This window comes from Phaenicophaeus curvirostris, chromosome 6 (genome assembly GCF_032191515.1).
Source record: "Phaenicophaeus curvirostris isolate KB17595 chromosome 6, BPBGC_Pcur_1.0, whole genome shotgun sequence".
Taxonomy (NCBI): domain Eukaryota; kingdom Metazoa; phylum Chordata; class Aves; order Cuculiformes; family Cuculidae; genus Phaenicophaeus; species Phaenicophaeus curvirostris.
In genome coordinates, this window is record NC_091397.1 from 53,632,754 (window position 1) to 53,655,509 (window position 22,756).

General features: G+C 38.3%; 1 protein-coding gene across 1 annotated transcript in view; it reads right to left on the minus strand.

Annotated features, from left to right (window-relative positions):
• CHN2 (chimerin 2) overlaps positions 1-22,756 on the minus strand; it is a 167,618-nt gene that overhangs the window by 92,722 nt on the left and 52,140 nt on the right. The window contains exon 2 of the mRNA XM_069860208.1: positions 5,154-5,192. Coding sequence (XP_069716309.1) covers positions 5,154-5,192 — 39 coding nt within the window. The remainder of the gene's footprint in view (positions 1-5,153; positions 5,193-22,756) is intronic.

A 22,756-nucleotide genomic window follows, 5' to 3' on the forward strand; every position in this document is an offset into this window, starting at 1 on the left:
TGAATAGACTGGAAAAGGTTGCTGTCATTCTCAGAGAGGCATGCGTAATTAATCTGCACAATAATCTGAACTGCGAAAGATATCTAATTTAGAACTACATCAGAGGAAGATGTACGAAGATTATTACTATACAAATAAATAATAATAACAAATTATATGCTGCCTTAAATGTGCAGGACGAGAAAATGGCCCCAAGTAACGAGCATGATTGAGCTTGTGAACAGTGGTAATCTCAGAAAACATCATGAATGGGAAATGGTTTCCTGGGAAAGATAAAGAATTCAGATTTGGCCATATTAGCTTTAAATAGAACGACATTAAAATGACAGAAGGACAACCCATAGAACTACCAGGGAGAGATGCAGAATCATTAGACGGAGGGAGAGAAGACAGATTGGGAACAGCAAGAAAGGACAGAGAACCACCACTAGCATCGTGGTAAGGCAAGCCAAGCAGTTCAGTGGGAGAAAAACAACAGAGAAAAGATAAGCACACGGCAGCAAAGGATACCCAGAAAAGACACACAGCAAGGCAAGGGTGGAGGAGGTAAAACAACAGTGAAAGGCCAGGTAAATGAAAAACTAGGAAAAGGCAGTATCTCACAGACAAAGGTATTAAGGAGCAAAATAAGAGTGACCCTACTAAAAGCTGTGCTCTTCTCTAGAAACGTTCTCTCCTGTTTCTGCTTCAAATGATTGCTATATGAAAGCCTTCTAATAGCCTATGAATACAAGTGCAATATTATGGCTAAGGTGACTTGACAAAAACATGCCCTCAAGCTAAGTTCCAATGAGCGTAGACACCTCATTAAGTGACCTCATTTTCAGAAGTGCTGAACATCCTGCAGCTCTGCCCAATTTCATTATATACTTTTTTTCCAAAGTGTGGGCACTCAGGCTCCAGCTGACATTGCTGAAACCTCAGTAGAGTCCAGGGAATGGTCAGGAGTTCAGAAAGCACATGCCCCTCACTTAAATGACAAACAAGCCCTACATTTCTGCCTCATTTTTCCCTCTTCCATCTCTAAAAATCTTAAAACAGAATCCAATGTATAAGGATATGATTAACTGACATAAAAGAAAATCACACTTATTTAATACAGTGGTAAGAAGTGATAGACATCTGACCCAGTCTGCTCCAGCATTCAGAACTGACAGGCAAGTTGGTGACAAACCCGTTTTGATTATAAAAAAGATGACACTTGAACATGATGATGCATTAATTATTTTAGTCTTGGGAAAATGAATCTTATAAAAAGTCAACTGCACACAAAAAGAAAATGTATTATACCTGCTTAGAGAACAGGATCAGACTAGGAGTAGGTTTTTAGCCAGTATCAGATGCAAATAATATGCACAGTAATAACACACTAAATATGGGACTGAAATGCAGTGCTGCAATAGAAAAATGCAGTAGCTTACAATTGGCTCTTGAACATCATTAGCAGTTTCATAAGTCAGTTTGCCAGCATTCACAGCATCAAAGTCACACGGGAACTTATACACTTATAAATTAAAACTTAAATCTATTATTTACTTTCTAGGGGAATATTTCTTTGAGATGTAAAGTAATCAGGTAGAATACATATCTCTCTTCTGCTCCTGCAAGAGGACCAGTCTTGTCTCATGGGGTAAATAACGGAAACTCCACAATATGTTTTAGAAAAAAATGTCTAATTCTGAAATCTGAGCCGTCTAAGTAACAAAGGGGTGACATGCAAACATGAACACTTACTCCTCTCCTGCCAAAGAACTATCACCAATTTTGCATAATTTTTTCATTCTGCTGTGTGTCAGGAAATCAAGCTTTCTCCTTTAACTCACCTATGGCTACTGTTCAGTGATGCTCCAGCAGAAAGGAAAAATTCCTATTGTCGCTTTTAGAAAATAGCGGAGAAACACACTGCCTTCTCTCTGACAATGTTTCATTGAGTTTCTGAGTTTTACCTCCACAATCTCACGTCAGTCAGGCACTTATCCATGTGCTGAGCTTGAACAATATGAGCTGTCCTATTTCTGCAGAATTATTCACATGCTTAATTAGGAACCTAAGTGCCTGGCTGAAATAAGGCCTTAATTTCTAACAAAACTGAGTCTCAGACACTGTGCTTATTATTTGCTGAAGGGGAGAAAGCAAGGGAACTTCATGAGGAGCTGAAGCATGGCATCAGCTGATGCTCTGCATCTTACCACATTGCTTCACAGCAGCATATTGATCTTACATAATGCAAATAAACACTGAAGTAGCATCGATATTAGAATTGCTTAGCACATGCCAATCTCAATGGTAGGAAAAGGAGAAGGGTGATTTTATATCTTTTCAAAACTCAAGCACATAATCTCAGTAGCTGCAAGCCAAAAATTACTACACTGTTTCAGCAGGCAAACACATTGCCTGCTTGTCCCATGAAGCAGGTTAAGATCATTGGTTGTGCACAAAGAGGGCAGCACAGCACTGGAGCAGGTTACCTGCAAAGGTGGCAAAGGCTCCATCCTTGAAGGTTTTCAGGATGCAGCTAAACAAAGCCAAGGCTGTTCTGCTCAAGAGCCGACAACAATCATGCTACAAGTGGGAAGCCAGATCAGCTCGCCCCACAACTCCCTGCCAACCCACGTGCCTGTGATTCTTACCTTCTTTTCTCTCCTTTCCTACCTCCTGATGGCAAAAAGGCAAAATGCCATTTTGTATAATATTCCTAACATACAGCAGACTACAAAAAGAAACTTGTTGCTGTATATTTATTTGTTGATCTGTTAGTTGGATTTAAATGCAATCAAACCCACTGCACAGAGACTGCTGACTGCTAGTAACTTTCCAGACTTTTTCTCCCCAAGTTCCTTCCTTGTGATACGAAATTATTCTTGCTATTTATTTTACTCTTGGTGTCCCAGGGCTATCAGAAAAAAGTCTGAAAAATGTTGCAATAAATCCTACATCCCTTCTAACAATTATTCATAAGCAAGTGAGGATCTTCTGCATTAGAAGTGTCCATCTTTTCTAAATACAGCTGAAACAAGCTTGTACATTATACCAAAGAGTAAGGCTTGTATACTGAGAGCTGTTCCACTTTGACTGGCATTTGCCTGTGGATATGTGCAACACTGTTTATTTGAATACTTCTCCTGCATAAACAGGAAAGTCTGCCTTTGTTGAGAAGCTAGAAGGATTGAAGTCTGGATCATTAAGTCAAGAAAAGGCAACATAGTGCACCTAAATGTATTAGAGGGCTTAAAAAGCAATCAAAACTGTACACAAAGGATCTTAATAATATGTCAGCAAACTTAAAACCTAAGTTATTAGCTAAAATATATTGAAAATAACTGTTAGTTGGGCAGTAAAAGAAAACTGCTAAGAGTAAAATATATGCAACTCCTTTAAAACTGTGACGAGACACAGCAGTAGATTGCATCGTAATTAATGCTATCATTGGACATAACCTCTACAATTAACTTACCAGACTGGGATTTTTCTAGCAAAGTAAATAAGCGTACTTCACCTAACATTGCAATGAAAAATGTTATGTCTGAGACTAAGCAGTCTCAGCTGTAAAGCTCTGTAATCTTGAAACTGTTATCTGCATTTTGGAGCTGTCTAATTTTTTCCAAGGTCATTCATGCATAGTGTTCACATACTGAGGCCATGACTTTGTGAATACTACAATACTGGCACCCTATGTATATCTGAATAGGCAATGATATATTCATATTCGGTTTGTTCGTTCTAGGTTTTTTTTAATTTTTAAAAAAGTTTCCTTGGACTACGTGAAAGCTATCAGGAAGAAGTAACTAAACATTTTCACCGCATGCACTGATCTACCTGCTGCACCAGTGGGGCAACTAAGAGAAGTTAAGTAAAGGCATGTTCTCATTCGCTGGCTTTTTAATTAAAACTTTCTCACTGCCAAAAGGAAAAAAATCTGTTATTTCAGATCCTGATCTCATTAGAGTCAATGGGAGCTTTTCCATTGGTTTTCAGTAAGACAGGTTTCTCTTCTAAAAAAATGCTCAAGTGTCGGCTTCTTTCCAAATACCCAGCAAAAAACAGTGGAATGGTCCAACTCAAATCAATATACTCCTGCTCACTTCTAAGGAGTTTTTTTTCTTATGCATTCAAAATACTGCAACAACAAAGAAAAAGTCGCTAGCACAACAGCGACTGGAGAAGCAATTTTTGTAGTTTAATGGCATATTCGAATTTTGGTTGAAAAAATCCCAGTCTATTCTGAGGCAGAATGTCATTCTCAGGTACCATCAAGGTGATGTCTTTGAAGTCAGCAGGGTAGTTTAATGTCTGTATAAGTTAAGTCAAAAAGTTTTTTCAAGTCTTTAAAATGATACATGCACATGCATGTAACTACTGTGATCCTTGTCTTTCTGTAGTTCCTTTTTGGTAATGGCATTGTACTGAATTTGAAGTTGCCGCTATAAAAGGGAGCATTTTGCTTAGGATAGTTCTGTATCTGCAAGTAGAAAAAAAAATAAAATCCCACAACTAAAGGTACAATTTCATTAAAATTCTAGTAAGGTTTTTTTAAAAAATGATTAAATTTGAAGGCCACTTTTAGTAAGAGTTTTAAAAGCCAATATTTTGTCTTTAGGTCTGTGCTACTTTGTTAAAAAATACATTTGGAACAAGGCAAAAAGAGCATAAAATATGCACTCCAGCATTGCACTGTATGCAAATTATTTTTCTAAAGGTAGACAGGAAGGTTCAAAGAGCTGATAATAGTGTCTCCAACTTCCAAACCACCACTTCAAAAATCAGCTTCTATTGCTAAGGATCAAAAATATTATTAACTTAAAAGTGATTTGGTGACCCATATAAAAAGACAAGTATACTTAAGCCTGACCTTTAGTAAACACATGAAGCATTAACCTCTACATCTGGAATCCTTCCTGAAAACTTCAGCAGAGAAACCATGAAATGCAGGATTTGCATGCTTGTAAGGCAACACAGAGAGTCTGACACTCAGAACCCCGCTGTGCTGGCTCCACAGAGAACTACAGAAGTTCAGGTTTCACTCTTGTGCCATACAGAAATTTGTACAAGCACTTAGTACATTTACATCTTTTTCCTTAACAAAGAAAGGACAAAGACCTAACAATAACACCTTGGTAAGGTACTAAGACTATTCAAATTTCTGGTATACTCACAGTATGATTTCCATATTGGAGGCTGGTATTCCTCAGCATCTGAAATAGAAGTAGAAAGGGAGAAAGAAATCAGTCAATTGGCCACTGGGTCAGACTGTCAGCATGCATTTTTCTGCTGAGAGACCTCAGACTGTCAGCAAAATTCACATTTCTTTCCCAAGAGAGATGCTAGCTAATTTACAGTAGAGCTTCCTATGTGAGAGAAGAATATAAATTTCAACCACTTGTGGATCCAACGTGCTTCTTCCAAATTATTCAAATGTAACAGCATTTAATTTCTTACCAATTTGCATACGGTTTCCTGACTCACCAGTATTTTTAAAATAATTAACTAGACTGGTAACTACATTATTTACTTTACTTGGCATGATAAACCGACTAATCACTACCGCTTTTCAGTCGGGCTTCTAACCCCGTTATTAAGATTTTAGAGTGAGCATCAATTAATAATACACACCTCAGCTAAAATGATGCAGAGCTCAGGCTGGACTCTCATGCACAGAGCTGACAGTTCCAACAACAAGATTAAAATATACTTCTTCAACTGACTAGGATATGTAATTGGCACATTTTCCAGAAACTGCATCAGCAAAAATAATAATCAAAATTTAGAAGAGGAAAGACTGCAAAACCTGAAATTGGAAACAAGACTATTTTTGCCCTTATCAGCTGAAGGGGTACAAAAAGAGTTGGTATCTTCTGTGAGTTTGAGAGTTACATAATACTGCTGCGCAAGCTTTTGGCAGAGGGAGCTGAGCTTCTCTGTTTAAAAGTTTAAGTCTGTAGAGCCTGAGCCCCCCTCTCCATGTTAAGAGCCCAGGGAGTAAAGGACTCTCCAGGCTGGGAGGCAGACTGGTGCAACTGGAGGGCACAGAAAGCACACATTCCCACTCCACAGGGCAGTTTCCAGCTCTCTTCAAGAAAGGCTGTTGCTTCAGCCTCAAGAAATCCTGGCAGAGGCCAAGCTTGAGCAGCAGCAGTTAAATAAGTTACCATACACCAGCCACAAGGGTGGGGTGCCAGGTACTAGTTTGGCTCTAAACTACCATGTTGCCAAACACTTTGAAGAGTCGTTTACAGGAGTATGTCATTAACCTCGGATTACTGTGCAAGTTAATGAAGATGTTTGGCATTTACTGATCTTCTACTTAAGTTATGCTAATGTGATTCAATTATAGTTGCAGAGCTCATGCTCCCTGTCTATTTATATACACACAACCACTTTAAACATATCCCTGCAAAAATTTGTTTATTAAAAAACTTAATCATTAACTGCCATCTGCCACTTTTAATTCCATTGTATTTTAAAGAAGGGTAGATCTATTAACGATCACGGTTACTACCTGAAATAATACCCTGCAACAATCTGCAGATATATTGATTGGGAAACCCATTTACTTCCAGTTTTAATTGTATCCACTTCGTAACTTTGGCAAAATTCAACATGCTCCCAGACTGACAGAGTTATACTATGCTGGGGCAATCCAACAGTAATTAGCTTGCAAGTTCATTATACAGAAGGATTATTTTATATTATATGAAGCTATTCGTAAGACCAGTGAAATTTATTCATGCAATAGTTGACTATTTTTTTCTCCTCTCATATCACAATAGTATATTACTAAATTTTTCCCTGTACATCTGTTGCTCCTCATATAGTCTACCATAACACCATAATACTGTGTATTAAATTTCTCTGTCATGCTTCAGCACTACTGCAAGAGAATTTCTTAATTTGCTTGTTAACTTAATTTACTTTCCCCAACAGGAGAAATATTGAAGTTAGGCAAATACGTGATTATTTATACTTGTGACTTTAGAAAAGGAAGTAATAGTGGGAGAAACAATGAACACTCGACAAGTATCAGTTGTTGCTTTGGTCTTTCAAATTAATTAGAAAGAGCACAGTAAATTGAACAGTGAAAGCTGATCTACAAGTGGCCATAAAGTGCTTCATTAGCTTGAGACAGACTGATGGTGCGGAAACACTGCAGCCTAGGTGGCAAACAATCATCCAGGAGACAGTCATAAAACAAAACTCCCGATGATTACGTTAGATTTGTCACGGTTATGAATCTGTCAGCCCAGGAAAGAGCAGAAAGAACCATTCCTCAATAGGTAAAATAATTCTTAAGGGCAGCACACTCGGAGGAAAACCACCCATCGCTGGCTCCACGTTTGCTCTTACAAGGCTCTGTAACATTCAATGTGATCTCCTCAGCTGATAACATGTCCCTAAACCACAGGGAACAAAACTCCTTATAGGTGACAGCATTAACACTGTTTATTGTCAAGCTATCAGGCATAACATTTGATGGCATCTCTTTGGAGGGAAATAAAGAACAATTAATTTAAATACAACCTGGAGACAGAGGTCATGCTTAAAGATCAGGGAGATGTTTAATGAAGCCCAGGTATAGACCTCTTGCATCCTCTTTGGAAGGAGAGCACTAAGCCCCTATCTAGACATGGGCTGTATATAGCTCAAGATGCTATTCTACACAGCTGTTGGTGTGGAAATTAGCCTTAGCACAACTATCACCACATCTGAAATATACTGACCCCCATCCTGGATGACTAGATTAGACTAAACTTCAGCTCTTCTTAAATCAATGGTCAAATAAGATAAATCCTGGGTTATTACTATTTGCTCTTTTTTGAGATATCTGTTCTGCTTCTTTTTTTAATTAGTGCTCTTTTATTATAAGGTAGCTCTACTCTTTTAATCATGGTCCACTCTCCATCATTAGACTTAACACAGTAGGTTCACATAAGATGCCAATACCAGTTTGGGTCATTAGCTCAGATAGTATGTGATGCCCTCAACTCCCACTGCTTCTGCCTTCACTTCTGGTAATGGTCTCAGCAAGGACCACAGACCTTAGTTTTGAGCCACTTAGTAAAAATCTGTCAATCAATCAGACTTCACACAAATCACAACTGCCCCACATTAAGCTCTCACTAAATGATATTCCTAATATAAACTTTGACCATAACGCAAACCACAACCGTGACCAGCAGCATGGGAAAAAGTATTCACTGACATAGATGACAAGACAGAATCTCTCCTAGTGCTGTTTTCTTGAAAGGTTCATGGTTTTAAAAGTGACTTCTTCTCTAAGTTCAGAAACTGAGCCAGCTAATGTTGAAGGCAGTTGTCAGAGCATAAGACGAGTATCAGTTTTGAAAAACTCAACAAAATGTCACAGAGCTAGCTAGGATACACCTTTCTGAATCCAGAGAGTTTAGGTATTTTTTATTATTTTGAGTCTTACTAATGCTGTATCAGAAATGACCTTAGCAAAATTGGAAAAGCTAAGGAGTACTCGCTGGAAAGCTTAGAAGGCATCCACAAGTAAAGAACATGTGAATGGAAGAAGAGCAGACCACTGATTAATAACTTCTTTATTATGGAACCATTTGAATGTACAGAGACAAAACATATCGTGTGGAACTTTGTACAGCAAAAAAAGTAGGAGAGATGAATAACATTACAGGCAATAATGGTAAGCAAAAGCTTAGAAACATTCCAGTTGAGAAGGTTAATAGTTATTAGACCTAAAAAAATAACTAGAAGTTAGTTGTATGCTAAACAGAAAGGCAAAAGGAATAGCAAATGCTGACTCCTGGGGAAAATTACAGCTACCAGAAGGTTTCTCACTGCATGCATAATTGACACGAAAAGATACTGGAGAAAATTGTCAAACCAAATATGATACTGTGGGACTGGAAAGCAGGAGTAAGGAAAAGCAAGTTAGTTCTCCACCTAATTTGCTTACTGTTCACAAGGAAGAGAGGATGAAAAGCATCTTAGGAATAAAATATTTTCATAGAGCTGATGGAGCACTGTCAAGCTGCATAAGTGTAAAAAGACTACAGTATAGGGAGTACTGAAAAGCTGGCAAAGCTTTAAGCAGACAGATGAAAGTAAAACTATGTAAGTTTTCTTTTAAGGAAACATAAAGACAGCACTCTATTTCTGTAAATGACAGGTGGTAAATGGTTTAATACTTTACTCAGAGGCATTCTTAAGCAGTTTCTGAGAAATAGGCTTAAATTAATTATACAGTAAGTAACATGGACTTCAAACCTTGCTCTTCTCCATGCCTGGCTCTGTACCAAAGGTGACGCTTTTCTGGACATAGTTGTGAAAGATATTGGAATGACTCAATTGATTTTTACTACTTCCTAGTACTTTATGAAGACGATGATGTAATGCCAATAGCTGTGGGTTTGTGCTACCAGCACTGGGAACGGGACTAATAAGATGCTGATTAAACTAAAATTTTGATTCTTTTGACTACCAAGACTGGTAATGCACTGGAAAGAGAAAACTTTATTTTTACAGGAAAGATCACAAATCACGTCACATGAATCAAATATTTGACTTACAAGTGGCATTTCTAATTATAAGGGGAACAGTAACCAATATCCATGCTGTAGCTATAGTCATGCCCAGTCCTAGATATTCTAAAAAGTATTTACGATTCCTACTGTAGTAAAGAGTTACACAGACCAGTGGCAAGACAGCTACCAGTGGATGACCATGATTCTCTGCTAATTTCTTCATAGCCACCATGAAAGAGGAGAAGACATTTTTGGTTTTGGCCTTTGTCCTTACTACAGGATTATAAAAAATATACTGAAGTTCACCTTGGAAGAACTGCCTTAGTCTCAAGTTCAGACTTCTTTTCCTGTAACAATTGATGTTAAAACTATGACTTGTGTGTGCATGAAAAAACACTTGTGTGTGAGGAAGACCCAATTTGGAAGTCCCTGGCTTACTGGCAGTGTGCAAGTAAATGATTCACCAGATGAACAGGTCGAGTTAATATTTTTTTCATCTTCTACTGTAATTTTCAGGACCAAGACTAATAATTATTTGTATTTTAATGCTTCTTGTATATTTCCTTTAAAAACATATTTCAGTTTTATATTAAGTTAGCATATATCAATAAAAATATTTTTCTTATTTTTATAGATGTAATTATATGTATAACAATAACATATAACTGTTGAGTAAAAGCCTATGTGAAAGATGAACAGTTTGTACTCTTTAGGTACATATATTTTTCTTATATTTTCTTCATATTGCTAGAATTATATTATATAATTGACTGTAATGGGGACGGACATCACAGAATCACAGAACGGTTGAGGTGAGAAGGCACTTCTGGAGGTTATCTAGTCCAACCCCCCTACTCAAGCAGGGACACCTACAGCCAGTCGTGCAGAACTATGTCCAGATGGCTTCTGAATACCTGTCTCCAAGGATGGAGACTTCACAACCTCCCTAGGCAACTTGTGTCAGTGCTGAGCAGAGGGGAAGGATCACTTCCCTCACCCTGCTGGCAACACTCCTCCTAGTGTAGCCCAGGATACTATCAGCAAACACAACCATCTCGAAATGCAGTAATTTTGCAAAGTATCTTAAATAGGCACTTTTTTTTCTGCGTTTGACTGTCACTTGGCAGATACCTTTGGGTGTTACGATTACTTCTACTACATCCAGTAGCTGTCCTTGCAGGCACATCTGACTACACTTTACACTAAAGAGCATTATTATTTTTTAAGTTGCAAATAATCATACTGTCAAGTGAGTGCCTCTCTTTAAATCCTGAAAAGTCACTGTTCTTTTGAAAAGCAAAATTAATTCTCTTGCAGTTAATAATTAGCGATATAGCTACTGAAACATTTCAGTGTGTCAAAAGCTCTGTTTAATGTTTCATTCAGAACACACAGTTGCCTGTGGAGGAGCCAGCAGTTGCCAGCTTTATCACTGAACTTTCTCATCTTCGCTACATGGACAGCTAAAATATGGAATGAGACTTCAGCTCTTGTTTTAATGAGACACTTCACCTCCCAGTGTAAGGCACGGAAATAGAAATGATCAAACTGTTTATTTGCAACATAGTTTATAATTGGTATATTAATTCAGATGATGGGTGCATCCCATCACGCTACTCATTTTTTTAAAAAAATCAGCATAGTCTGTAATTTAAAATGTCAAGAAATGCTCACAAAAGGGGTGGAGTTCTCTCTCACACAACAATTAGACTGAAACAGTAAGCTTTTAATAACCACAATGTAAATTTACAGCTACTTTGGATCTTTTGCTTTTGCCTACCATAAACTTACTATTAGAAGCCACTGCTGTAAAGGTAGTTAATTTAATCTCTTCTGTGAATCAGTTTTTCCAAATTGTGCTCTGTCCTGCTTTTGCTTCAGATTTCAAACCAGTATCTCTCCACAACTAGACAAGTGGTCAGTCCATGGATAATTTTGTTTACACATGTACATGTCTGTCATACTAAAATGCAGATGAAAGATCATGCAACTAGGTAAATTTAATAATTTAGGAGAGTTATCAAATATCAAATAAAATAACACTGTGAAATAAGCGACTTAGACCAACAGAGTCCAGGAGATTTGAATTCTTTGAATCCACAGCTAAACTTGTAGAACAAAAGCTTAAGGAGACATGTTCTGTAGTTGGTGGGGGGTGTTCAGCCAGCTAGGAACACCCAATCGTAGCGACATCCCGTTTAATTAAAAAATCTACCTTTCTGTTTTGCACAGATTTAAAGAGAATTAAAAGTGTTCAAAATATCATTCAAAATTTGGAAATGGAGAGAAGGAATAAGCAGGGTTCTCAGTATCAACAGGAGAAGTGTGAAGGGGAAGATTATTTGTACAACTCTAGTTTTAGAAGTCTCATTAGGAGACCAGTCGTTCCTATGGCTACTGTGTGGGGCCCAAGAAACTGAACGAAGCAGGCTCTTCTGGAGAGCAAATCCAAGAACCTGACAGGGGTCTAAGCGAGTTGATGCAAATATTTCCAATGTTTTAAATATTTTCTGGGACATCTGTAAGATTTAAGAGTGTCGAGAGGTACTCACACAGCCTAATCCTAGGCAGGTAGGTTCTTCTTAATGCTGAATCACACTGAACCTATGAGTTTGGATAGCATTTAAGAGCCTCTGTCATTTAGGTGCTTTGAAACACTTTGATGACAGAGCAACAATGAAGAATTTCATCATGCAAGTCATTAAAGGTTTGTGTCTAAAACCTGGAAAGGTAGACAATGAAAATATTACAAAATATCTCCTTCATGCTTGACTGCCAAACTTCTGTTTGAGTTAATGGCTGCCATTAAATTTAATCTGGTACCTAAAAATTATGCCTCAGTGCTTGGTACCATTCTCTATTTTATCTAATGCAGGTGTAATTAAAATGTAACATGGTTATTTTCATACTTTCATGTTTTTAATCTATAAGCCAGAGGTATCAAGACACTAGAATGACACAATCTGGGCTCTGCCTTTCTGAAAGACTGACATTTCTTTGGTTGAAATAAACACATGACATGAGTTAAATCACACCACATTAGCAGATCTCTTGTCTTACACAGACATACTTTAGCTTCTAACTATTGACCAGTTAGTTCCTGGCTAGAAATCAGCACCAGATAACCAGTTGCTGTATAGGAGAATAGCTCTGCTGAAGTAATGTTATCACTATGCAGAATGTGGCTATGCATTTCCAGTAATTTATTTATTGCATCCCAACCCCTCCCCTCCCCATGCGACACTCCAATGATCCCTGGACTCAGCTAAGCAGTCCAGGCATTGTATGAAAAGGCATGCGACCAAAACAACTGCAATAATGCTAAAAAACAGCGTTAAAAGGGTCACTGTGAAGTATTTCAATTAGAGCATTTAAGTTGAAGTAGTGTCAGCACATTCCCTGTTCCAGAAATGCACTCACACATTGACATGATGCCCGTTTATCTGGCTTGTCAGAGGAGCTAGCACGTTCCCTGAAAACTTATTAACCTTTAGGAAAATCCAAATAATTGCTTTTACTAACTGTTACTTTTGATGTGTGTCATTTGATCATTTCTCTAAGAAAGGGCGCAAGGGTTTGCTTTTGACCGTTCAAGGGTATGAGGTGGTCCTAGTCCTGAAGGTGACTGTGGAGGCTGTTCAACAGCTTTTCAGAGATCACTTTGGTCTTCCAAAATCCAGCCCCACATTCACCCTTGACACAGAAGTGGAAATATTTTTAAAGGTCAAAACTGCAGACTTGGAATCAAGTGGAAACTCTGTAACTCGTATCGCTCAGCAAAGCCATGTGATTCAGGGAATTCACATCAGTAACTTCCAAAAATCTCAGAATGTGCTGTGCTCAGCACAGGGGCTACTCCTAACTGGGGACCTTACTGACCTCTGCAACCTAAACACAACTTAAGTTTTAAGTCAGAGGTGAGAACTACTCTGCCACCCACAACATGCATCATAACCTGCAAAAGAATGAAAGCTTAGCAAATAATTAGACCTTTCTTTGGCTTCCTTTACAAGTCCTGTAGTATTGTTGCAATATTTGCCTCTCCACATTTAAGCATGAAAAACAGGAAAAACACCTCCTAACTGCAAAGCATATTTATCATTCCCACACAGAGCTCCTAGGATAAGAAGCAATACTGCACCTGCGTACTCCCCAAAACCTGACATTTTTCTTTCAATTATATTCTTTGGTGGACAGTTTTATCTAAGCGTGTCAGTTACATTCAAGGCCAATTGAATTATTATTTTAGGTGAATTGAAATTCCTGGATCTTCAATTTATCTCTTAAAAATAGGTTTGATTAATTGATGTCAGCTACTACTGAGGCACCTACCTTCTCTTCAAGTGTGTTTTACAAGTGGACAAACACTTGAAAAGTATTTTCTACTGTATCACCATCCACCATTTAACCGCCACTCCGTTACTGCTGTTTCTACAGCTCTTAATTTGTATCTAGATAATAGAAGTGTTTATCTTCAGGGCACAAGGACAGGACAAGGGTCAATGGGCACAAATTGAAACAAAAGAAGTTCCACTTCAATATGAAGAAAGACTTATTTATTGTGAGTGTGATGGAGCACCAGAACAGGCTGCCCAGGAAGATTATGGAATCTCCTTCTCTGGAGATATTCCAAACCTGCCTGGACGTGTTCCTGTGCAACCTGCTGTAGGCGAAGCTGCTTTAGCAGGAGTGTTGGACCAGGTCATCTACAGAGGTCACTTCCAGTCTTGACCATTGTATGATGCTGTGACCATCTTAAAATTCAATTCCATAATAATATATTTATGCTGACAAGATTCTTACGTCTTAGAAAGGTCTATATAACACTTTCTTCCTTTCAATCTTAGCAATAAAAGAGTCACTACCAGTATTTAAAATCGCTAGGAAACTATCATGGACTATTTTCCCTCATAAGTATATGGTTTACGTATTGTTTCCTGAGTCAGGAGGAATTTTAATTGCCTTGTGGAACCCTGTAATTCTTCCAAGAGCTTTTTACTACAGCCTGGCACTTTTACAGTTGATAATGAGTTCTTACAGTATCATATATTTGCAAAATACCTTGTTTGAAACACTATAAAATTTAAAATACACATAGGTCTTCTAAAAGTTTTATCAAACTAAGTGACAGGGCTGTGCAAAATATCCTCATCCCTGGGGACAGGTGAAAATTTTGCTTTGCAGCTTTGAAACTTACAAAGTTGACTGCATTTTCTCTAGAAAAAGATAATGGCACGTCATATGAGGCAAACCCCATATCTCACTAACATTCTAATCTCCAAAGGAAAACACATCCAAACTACTGCTCACAGGACAGATTTAAAAGTGCCTCCAGTGGCACTGAGCATGAGGACAGAATTTAGCCACCTGTGACGTATAAAGCACAAAATGTGACTGCAGCTTGGCTAATATCCAGATTTCCTACTTTGCAAATTCTGAAGATGCTTATAACACAAGAACACTGTATTTATGTGTCTTAGAACACATAAAGCTTCTCTATATAGAATCTTAGAATCATAGAATAACCAGGTTGGAAGAGACCCACCGGATCATCGAGTCCAACCGTTCCTATCAAAAATACGTGACAAGTAAATCAAATACAGTGAAAGCAGTAATACCTGCTGTAAAAATGGATTTTGCTTCTGCATTATCAGAGATATGCCAGTTATTTTTAAAGATACACACAGATGCCACAATTTTGAGCAAACTCTCTGACTCATTCCACGAAAACACTTTGTGTAAGGTCAATCAATTATGAATAAGGCTAAGTTTCTGGCACAATAATATTCACAATATTTCATGGCAGAGGCACAAGGGAAAAAAACACAACAAAAAGCTTAGCAAATATATTTGCTATAAGCATCAAGCAGTTAAATAATAATCACTATTGAATACAAAATCAGGAATCAAGTGTGCTTGCTACTGTGATTTCTATTCGAAATTATAAAGTTCAGACATCAAACATCCTCATTTTTTGTTCTGTGGGCCAAAATCAGCAGCTGATCTTTGTAACCCAGCACTGGTTCCCCTATAAACAGTAAATGAGTCAGAATTTCAATAGCTACGGATGGAAAAAATATACTTTCCATCAATTACTTCCTAGTAAGGAAACCAGAGACTTTTCTTCCAGTGACAATATACCAATCTTCATCTAACAAAACAAGGTTCATGTTCAAATATTTTTTAACTCCCAAAGAACGAATCCATGTCTATACACTCGGAGACCAATACTGTCAGCACAGTTAAATGAATCTCACTCCAGAACATAGAAAGAGGAGAACAAAACAAATTCAAGCCGTTCCTTTGGGAAGATTCAGCAAACCTCCAAAGCAATACGATGCAAATTTTTTTAAGCTAAAAGGAAAGGTTTGTACCAAGCAAGAATTGCAAGTCTTAGTAGCTGCTCTGCAGTTCTGCTCTCACCATGGGAGACAGGAAAGCTGGGTAAAAAGATGAGCTAATGCTCCCATCTCGACACCACTCAAGACAGAAGGGATATTTAATCTCATAAATGCACCAATACATATGAAACACTTCTAAAAAAAGATTTTCCTATTTTCCTATATATTTATTATATCATACAGAAAAGCTTGGGATCATCCTAGTAGCTAAACATCCCAAACCAGAGATTTTCTTGAGAATCCAGAGGCTGAGTTGCTGTGTGCCTGAGGGTTTATTTGCAACATCAGAGGTTTGTAATTAATGACTGAGACAGTGAGCTGCCCTGAGAGCCACCTCAAACGAAGTTATATTTTGCCAAGTTTTTGCTTTATTTCATCAATATTATGTGATGCTTGCAGAGAAGACAGTGAGCAAATATGTCAGCTTTGTACACTAGGAACTATAAAAATATTCTACAACTATAAAATATACATTCATTTTAAACTTTTACTTCTTGTGCTTGTTATTTTCAAGGATAGTGAAAGGTAAGCTAGGCTGAGAGTAAATATGCCTGCTTATGACAGCAGAAAATAGACCTGAATATTAAAAAGAAACACATCGCAAAAGCCAAGCACAGTGAGGCTTAAATCCAATTTGTAAGATAAAAGCTAACCAGGCCACTTTCTATTGCCATCTGATCGCATTCAACATTGCTTGAAATTCATTAATATTCAGGTAATATAAGTACGGTGCATGTATACAAAATTAATTCTATTAATTTCTACATTAGAAAAATCTACTCAAAGAGGAGGAAAATAATTATAAAGCAGTCTTACCCATCTGTGGAAAAGGCACAGTGAAACCAATCTAAACCTCAGAAGAACAATTATCCCATGAGACTCCCACCTCCTGGGAGTGCCCATTATTGTGTTAGGAGAACATAAAACTGACAGCTATTCAGAAAGACCTCCAGAGCAATTTCAGCTTAGCTCTACTGCTTATCTTACCTTGTCATCTTTTTAGAATATCTACAAGCTTCCAGCTTACTCACCAATATTATATTTTACTTTTACAAGGGAGCAATAAATGCTTCTTTTACAGCATATACTTTGCCTAACAGACCAAATGCTGGAGAAATGCTTATGCATCTTAAATAAAAGGCTATTCAAATTTAAACAGTTTTATAGAGCAATAATATTTCATTTAGAACTGCCTACTAACTGGTGATTGCTTAGTCAGATTAGGTGGAACTCGGAATGAGACACAAGCAAAGCATTTTCTTATCATTAAATATTCCAATTACGGCAGCATTTGGAACCCGAAATCTGGTTTGTTGTTATGTCCAACTGCTAAAAAGTACAGTTCAAAGATAAAACACAGCAGTTGGTGACCTAAAAGTGCTTGTGATTACAGCCTGCGGCAAGCATTCAACAGATAAAAGGAAAAGAGATGGAAAAGCAAAAGGGTAACAGGAGGGTTATCCATGTCAGAATCATAAGTATCAGTCACAGCATTCTTCCCTAAATATTAAGAGAACAGTTTCATCTGAATGCAATGCAAAGATAGCTGGAAGACAGCTGGAAGACAGTTAAAGCCAAACAAATATAAAATCTCATGGCATGAAGCATCACACAAACACACTAGGGATAACTTCAGTTGATTTATTATTACATTAGGAAGCTTTGCTTATAAATGTTAAGAAAAATGCTGGAGATTTAGTTCCTTCCTAGAGCATGAGAAAAAACAACCTCAATACATTTATGTTAAATTGTTATTGGAGTGACATATCACATAAATAATAAAATTATTCTGGATCAACGTTTTGTAATAACTTGTTTTTACTGAGGAGTGAATTATTCAAAAGCAAACTGCAGCTCACCCTGAGCATATCCTTCTCTGCTAAGGTCCACTAGAGAACAGCACCCGATTTCACTCTATTTTCAAAGACACACCTGTACTCTATTGCTCAGCAGTTTGCTTTCAGTGCATCATTTAATCTGGTGCCAGTCAATTTACTTACACCACTGCTGTGCAAAGTCTAGTCCAGAGTCCTCAAATGGTAAACGTTTTCAAGAGAAAAATGCTTCTTTTCTGAAACTAATTTATTGTCTGGAAGAACCACATTTCCTCACAGCTTCTCACTCATTAGGGTCCAAACCTCAGTCCCCACTGGAGTGAGGAGGCCAGATTTGAGATTAGGCACGTGATGAAGTGCATGAGGCACACAATTGATGCCATTAGACAGTGAAATTCAGGAGAATGCCAAGTTCATTTACGATGACATAACTGTTGGCTAAAAGAAGCTGTGAAATGTGAGCTTCCACCTAGTGAGCCAGTGGTCATGCATAAAAAAGCACTAACAAAACATCAACCTGAGGTGATACTTCTTGATCATTAGCTGCAAATCACAACTCCTCAAGAAACGCATTGCAGGCCGTTTTAATCTAGCAGGAGATCCTTACACAAATGCTAATCTCAAAACACTCATTTAAAAATGCTCCAGTGGTTTTAGAACAATAGAAAAGATGACTGATTAGATGCCAAAGTGGTTTGATGCCATCTCTGAAGAAAGCCTTTGCAACTCTCATGATTACTCTGACAACAGATTCAGCTTTGAGTTGCAGTGGCCTTCAAAGTACAGGTGTCTCTTTGCACCAGTTTCAACCACGGTTTGACAGCTGTGCCCTGACTGCTCCTGCTGCTGGACAGAACTGTTAGCCTAGCAGGCATGCTATTTTTTGCATATCCTAGATTGATGCATTACATTCCTGCACCACTTGTTCTGCATCTATATCCCTATCTTGATTGTCTTCTATGCAATAGCTGATGAACACTTGCATGGTTTACTTATTTAAAAGATGCTGCAAAAAAAATGGATTAGCTTTAAATTTATAAAAAAAGTGAATGTAAATGGGGATAAAGGAGCATAACCTGTACTAAAGGCACGTCACCTAGGAGGTAAAAAATGAACGCAACCTGCAACTGAGTAAGATCCCCATGATATTCCAGTAGAAACATAGATATCTGAGAGCACCAAACTTCAAGTTACAAAACCTACCCTTGCTCCATCGATTTCAGTAGGGTGGAAGTGATTTATGCCAGCCAAAGAGCGATCCAGAATTATATACAAGCACAGAGACCTCATAAATCCTGGTGGCCATGGTGTTAACAGCAGATGGTTCTCACACTCCTCTCAGGAAGCTCAATGCCAATGACTGCAATGTACTCTACTAAAACTGAAGTATCAAGAACTTAAGTTTATAAATTATAATACTTTTATTCATGCACTATATAAGATTAGCCAGAGCCAGGCACTCTCTGATTTATTCCTTACAGTTCAGAGCTCTTGCCACTCTGGTACTTGATTTTTGCACCCATGTCCAGATCTAGAGAAGTATTCTCCTATGGCAAAATTTACAGGAGCTGCTAAAGTAATAAAGATTAAAATGACCTACAGAACCACAGAACTACTGGATGAATAGAGAGTCTACTGATCACTGAAATAAATATCTAAACTCATTAGAAAAGGATTATAAATAATCTCTTTAAAAGCTAAGCAAAAAAAAAAATCAAAATCCCAGGCTAGAAGCAACACCAAACATTTTTTTAATTAAAAATCTGTTTGAATCCCATTTCTTCATCCACAGATATTGAGAAGACACCTTATTTCAGAACTGCTATCTGTATCTACCTATAACAAAAGTAAAACACAGCAGGACTGACCAAGGACCAGCACTACACAATGAGATTTTAAAATGCATGATTCCTGGTGGCTATATCCCAAATTGGACAAAAAAGTTCAACAAGGTCCATCTTTTTTTTCTGAATATGCTCATATAAATTTACCAGCATACATAGATGTAGATATCCTTGCCTATATACTTGCTAAGATTCATTTTTTATTTTTACAAGTGTGGTCTGTGTACTGCATCTCTGATATATGCTACAACTCTTTCAATCACTTTGAGTTTTAGTGAGTTCTTCATAACAGAGTATATGGAATGACTGGTAAGTCTTCTTCCCTCTTTGCACTGACTTCCAAAATAATTATGTGGTTTTACTAATTATTTTATTCAGAGTTTCACAGGTCCAGCTAGACAAAACACAAAGTAGTGACACAGCTCAGGGATGTATCACGAGAGATCACCTTGATATTTTGGAATGACCAAGGATAGTACTGCAACTTCAGATATTGAGATTAATTTCTACTCTTTCAAATACTCCCTGTGGTACTCTCCATCTCTACAAGAGAGAAAAACAGCACAATTTTTCTCCCAGCCTCTCTGAGCTTTCCTGGGGATGAAGGCACCTTCCCCATGCCTTGTGGAGCAGAAAAGTCCCAGTTCAAATCTGGCCTCTAGACATCAAGGTAAAATGAGCCACAAACACATCTGCTACCTCAAGCAACAGAGCAAAATCCAAAAGCAAGCAGCTCTCTATGCCGGCACAAAACAGGAGCAGGGTAGAAAAAGAGGGAGACAGAAGTAAACACAATCTCCAGTGCAAAGCTCGGTGGAGTAAATATTTCTAATTTGACAAAAAAAGCCCTGTAGTGCTGCAGTGCTCCATCCGGGAAATCAATTGTAGCTGCTGAAAGCATTTTTGAAGGCAAGTACAGGGAAGAAAACTGCTATTGCATTGTGAGTTGAAATGAGTCCCAGGAGCTTTCCTTCAGCATTTCCAAACAGAGATCTCCCTAGCAGGCAGCAGGAGCTGAATTCCCTCCCTCCACTCTGATTTCAGCTGCAAGCCTTCTGATTCCACAGTGGAGGAAGTAAGAAGCCGTAGGATCTGGACGTGGGAGGAAATCAAGGAGGAAATTGAGTGGCTGTACTTGCATCTATTGGCACATCCCCAAAAGTGATGGTTCCACACCTGCCCAAAACACTGTAGGAGGCTGAGCGGGACGGAAGGAAAGTGGACAAGAAAACAGCCTGCTTTGATTCCTTGCCCTCAGCATTTTCCCTGTGAGAAAAGCTGCTTGCCCATGCAGGCTGGCAGTGCACCAGCAGAACGCAGCTCCAGCAGCAGCACGGTGCAGAAGAATTTGCTGGATCACACCTGCATCTACCAGCTACCTTCTAACAGAGCGCTTTAATGTGGTTTCTGCTCGCTCACATTACTTGTTCTAGACAAAAAGAACAGGTCAGGTCAGAGAAACCTGCTACTGGATGTTTATCTTGGTGGCTGTTTATTTCTTTCTTTATTTTTAGCAGCGCAACAGGGCCTCAGCAAGCAGCGCTGCCTTTTGGACTCATCTCATAAGTGCTTCTGAAGGCTGGACTAGTCCCACTTCACCACCTGCTTCTGAGGGCCTTTAGTTCTGACTGCTGAGGCGAGTATTTTTAGACAGCATCTTCACTACATCAAACAGTTATTATCACTCTGACCGTTCTTTTCATTAACCAAACATTTCCCTGCACTCTTTAAGCTGAAACCACAATTTCTACTTAATGGAATAGCAATTAGCTTGAAATACTTGGCTTTCTACTGCAATGCATCACTCTTTCACAGTTTGATATGCTAATAAAAATTGTATGCTAACATAATGTATAAAATATCATCTCTGATTTTAAACTAAACCAAAACGTATTGGCTGCAACAGCGCAATACTGATCTACTAAAAGAATATTGATGTATTAACTAAGATAGCAGAGTCTTAGGCCAGTGGGTAACTAAATCAGAGCAGAGAAGACTATACAAGAGCGCTCTAGAGAAAGTCTCAGTTTCCCTATTTCAACTGAATTTCAGTTCTGCTCAAACTGGAACGCAGCTTCAGAATGAAAAGATAAGGTATTTTTGGCTAAATGGCAGCTTCCATGCTCCATAAAATATTCCTTCAAACTCACTCCCCCCCCCCGTAAACAATTTAATTGCCAGTCTTGCAAACAAAAATCCCAAATTCCTTTACTTTCTGTAGGGGATTGTTAGCAATTATAGGATGCTGGCAAGACAAATTATGCTCTCAGTTATATCTCTCCAATCCACCTCTCTCCTGTTTATGCTCTTAATCCTTACCCAGCTCCACTGAAAATGCCTATCTTTACAATTTTGACTTTAAGGATAATGGTACAAGATCACTACAGTAAAAACACCCATATACCTCAACAGTGCTTGATCCCCAAGCCTTGCACTGGCACAGATAAACACAAATTAACTCCTATGTTTAAATGTTTAACCTACTATTGAGCAACCACCACCAAAAACAAGCCAGCAAACAGCGCTGCTAGACTCCGTAAAGAGCTACACCCATCCATTTAATCTGAAAAAGGAAGTTGATGCAATGCAAGATGACATGAGAAAGTGATGACTGATGTAGTTCCTCATGAACAACAAAGGACTCCCATAACTCCACAGAGGAGCAGATAACTACAGGAAGTAACTGAAGTACTGAGACTAAAGTTGCCAGCAAACAAAAAAAGAAAAGTCCAAGCACGGTGGGACGGACAGAAATATTGAACAAAACCAAAAATCTCAAATAGCTGTACAGTTCAGGTGTTGATTCTGATTTCAAGTATTGCACTTTTTGTTTTTTCCTTTTCCAACTGGACAAGGACATTTCTACCTTACGCTCTTCTAGAAGTTATTGCTATTTATCCACAGAATCGTAGAATCAGAGAATGAGTTGGTAGGGACCTTAAAGATCATCTAATTCTAATCCCCCTGCCATGGAAAGGACACCTCCCACTAGATCAGGCCATCCAAGGTCCCATCCAACCTAGCCTTGAACACTTCCAGGGAGGGGGCATCCACAACTTTCCTAGTGAACTTGTTCCAGTGCCTCACCACCCTCACTGTAAAGAATGTGTTCCTAGTCTAAATATAGCTCTCCACCTGGACATCAAGCCATTGACCATTACTCTCTGAATATGACC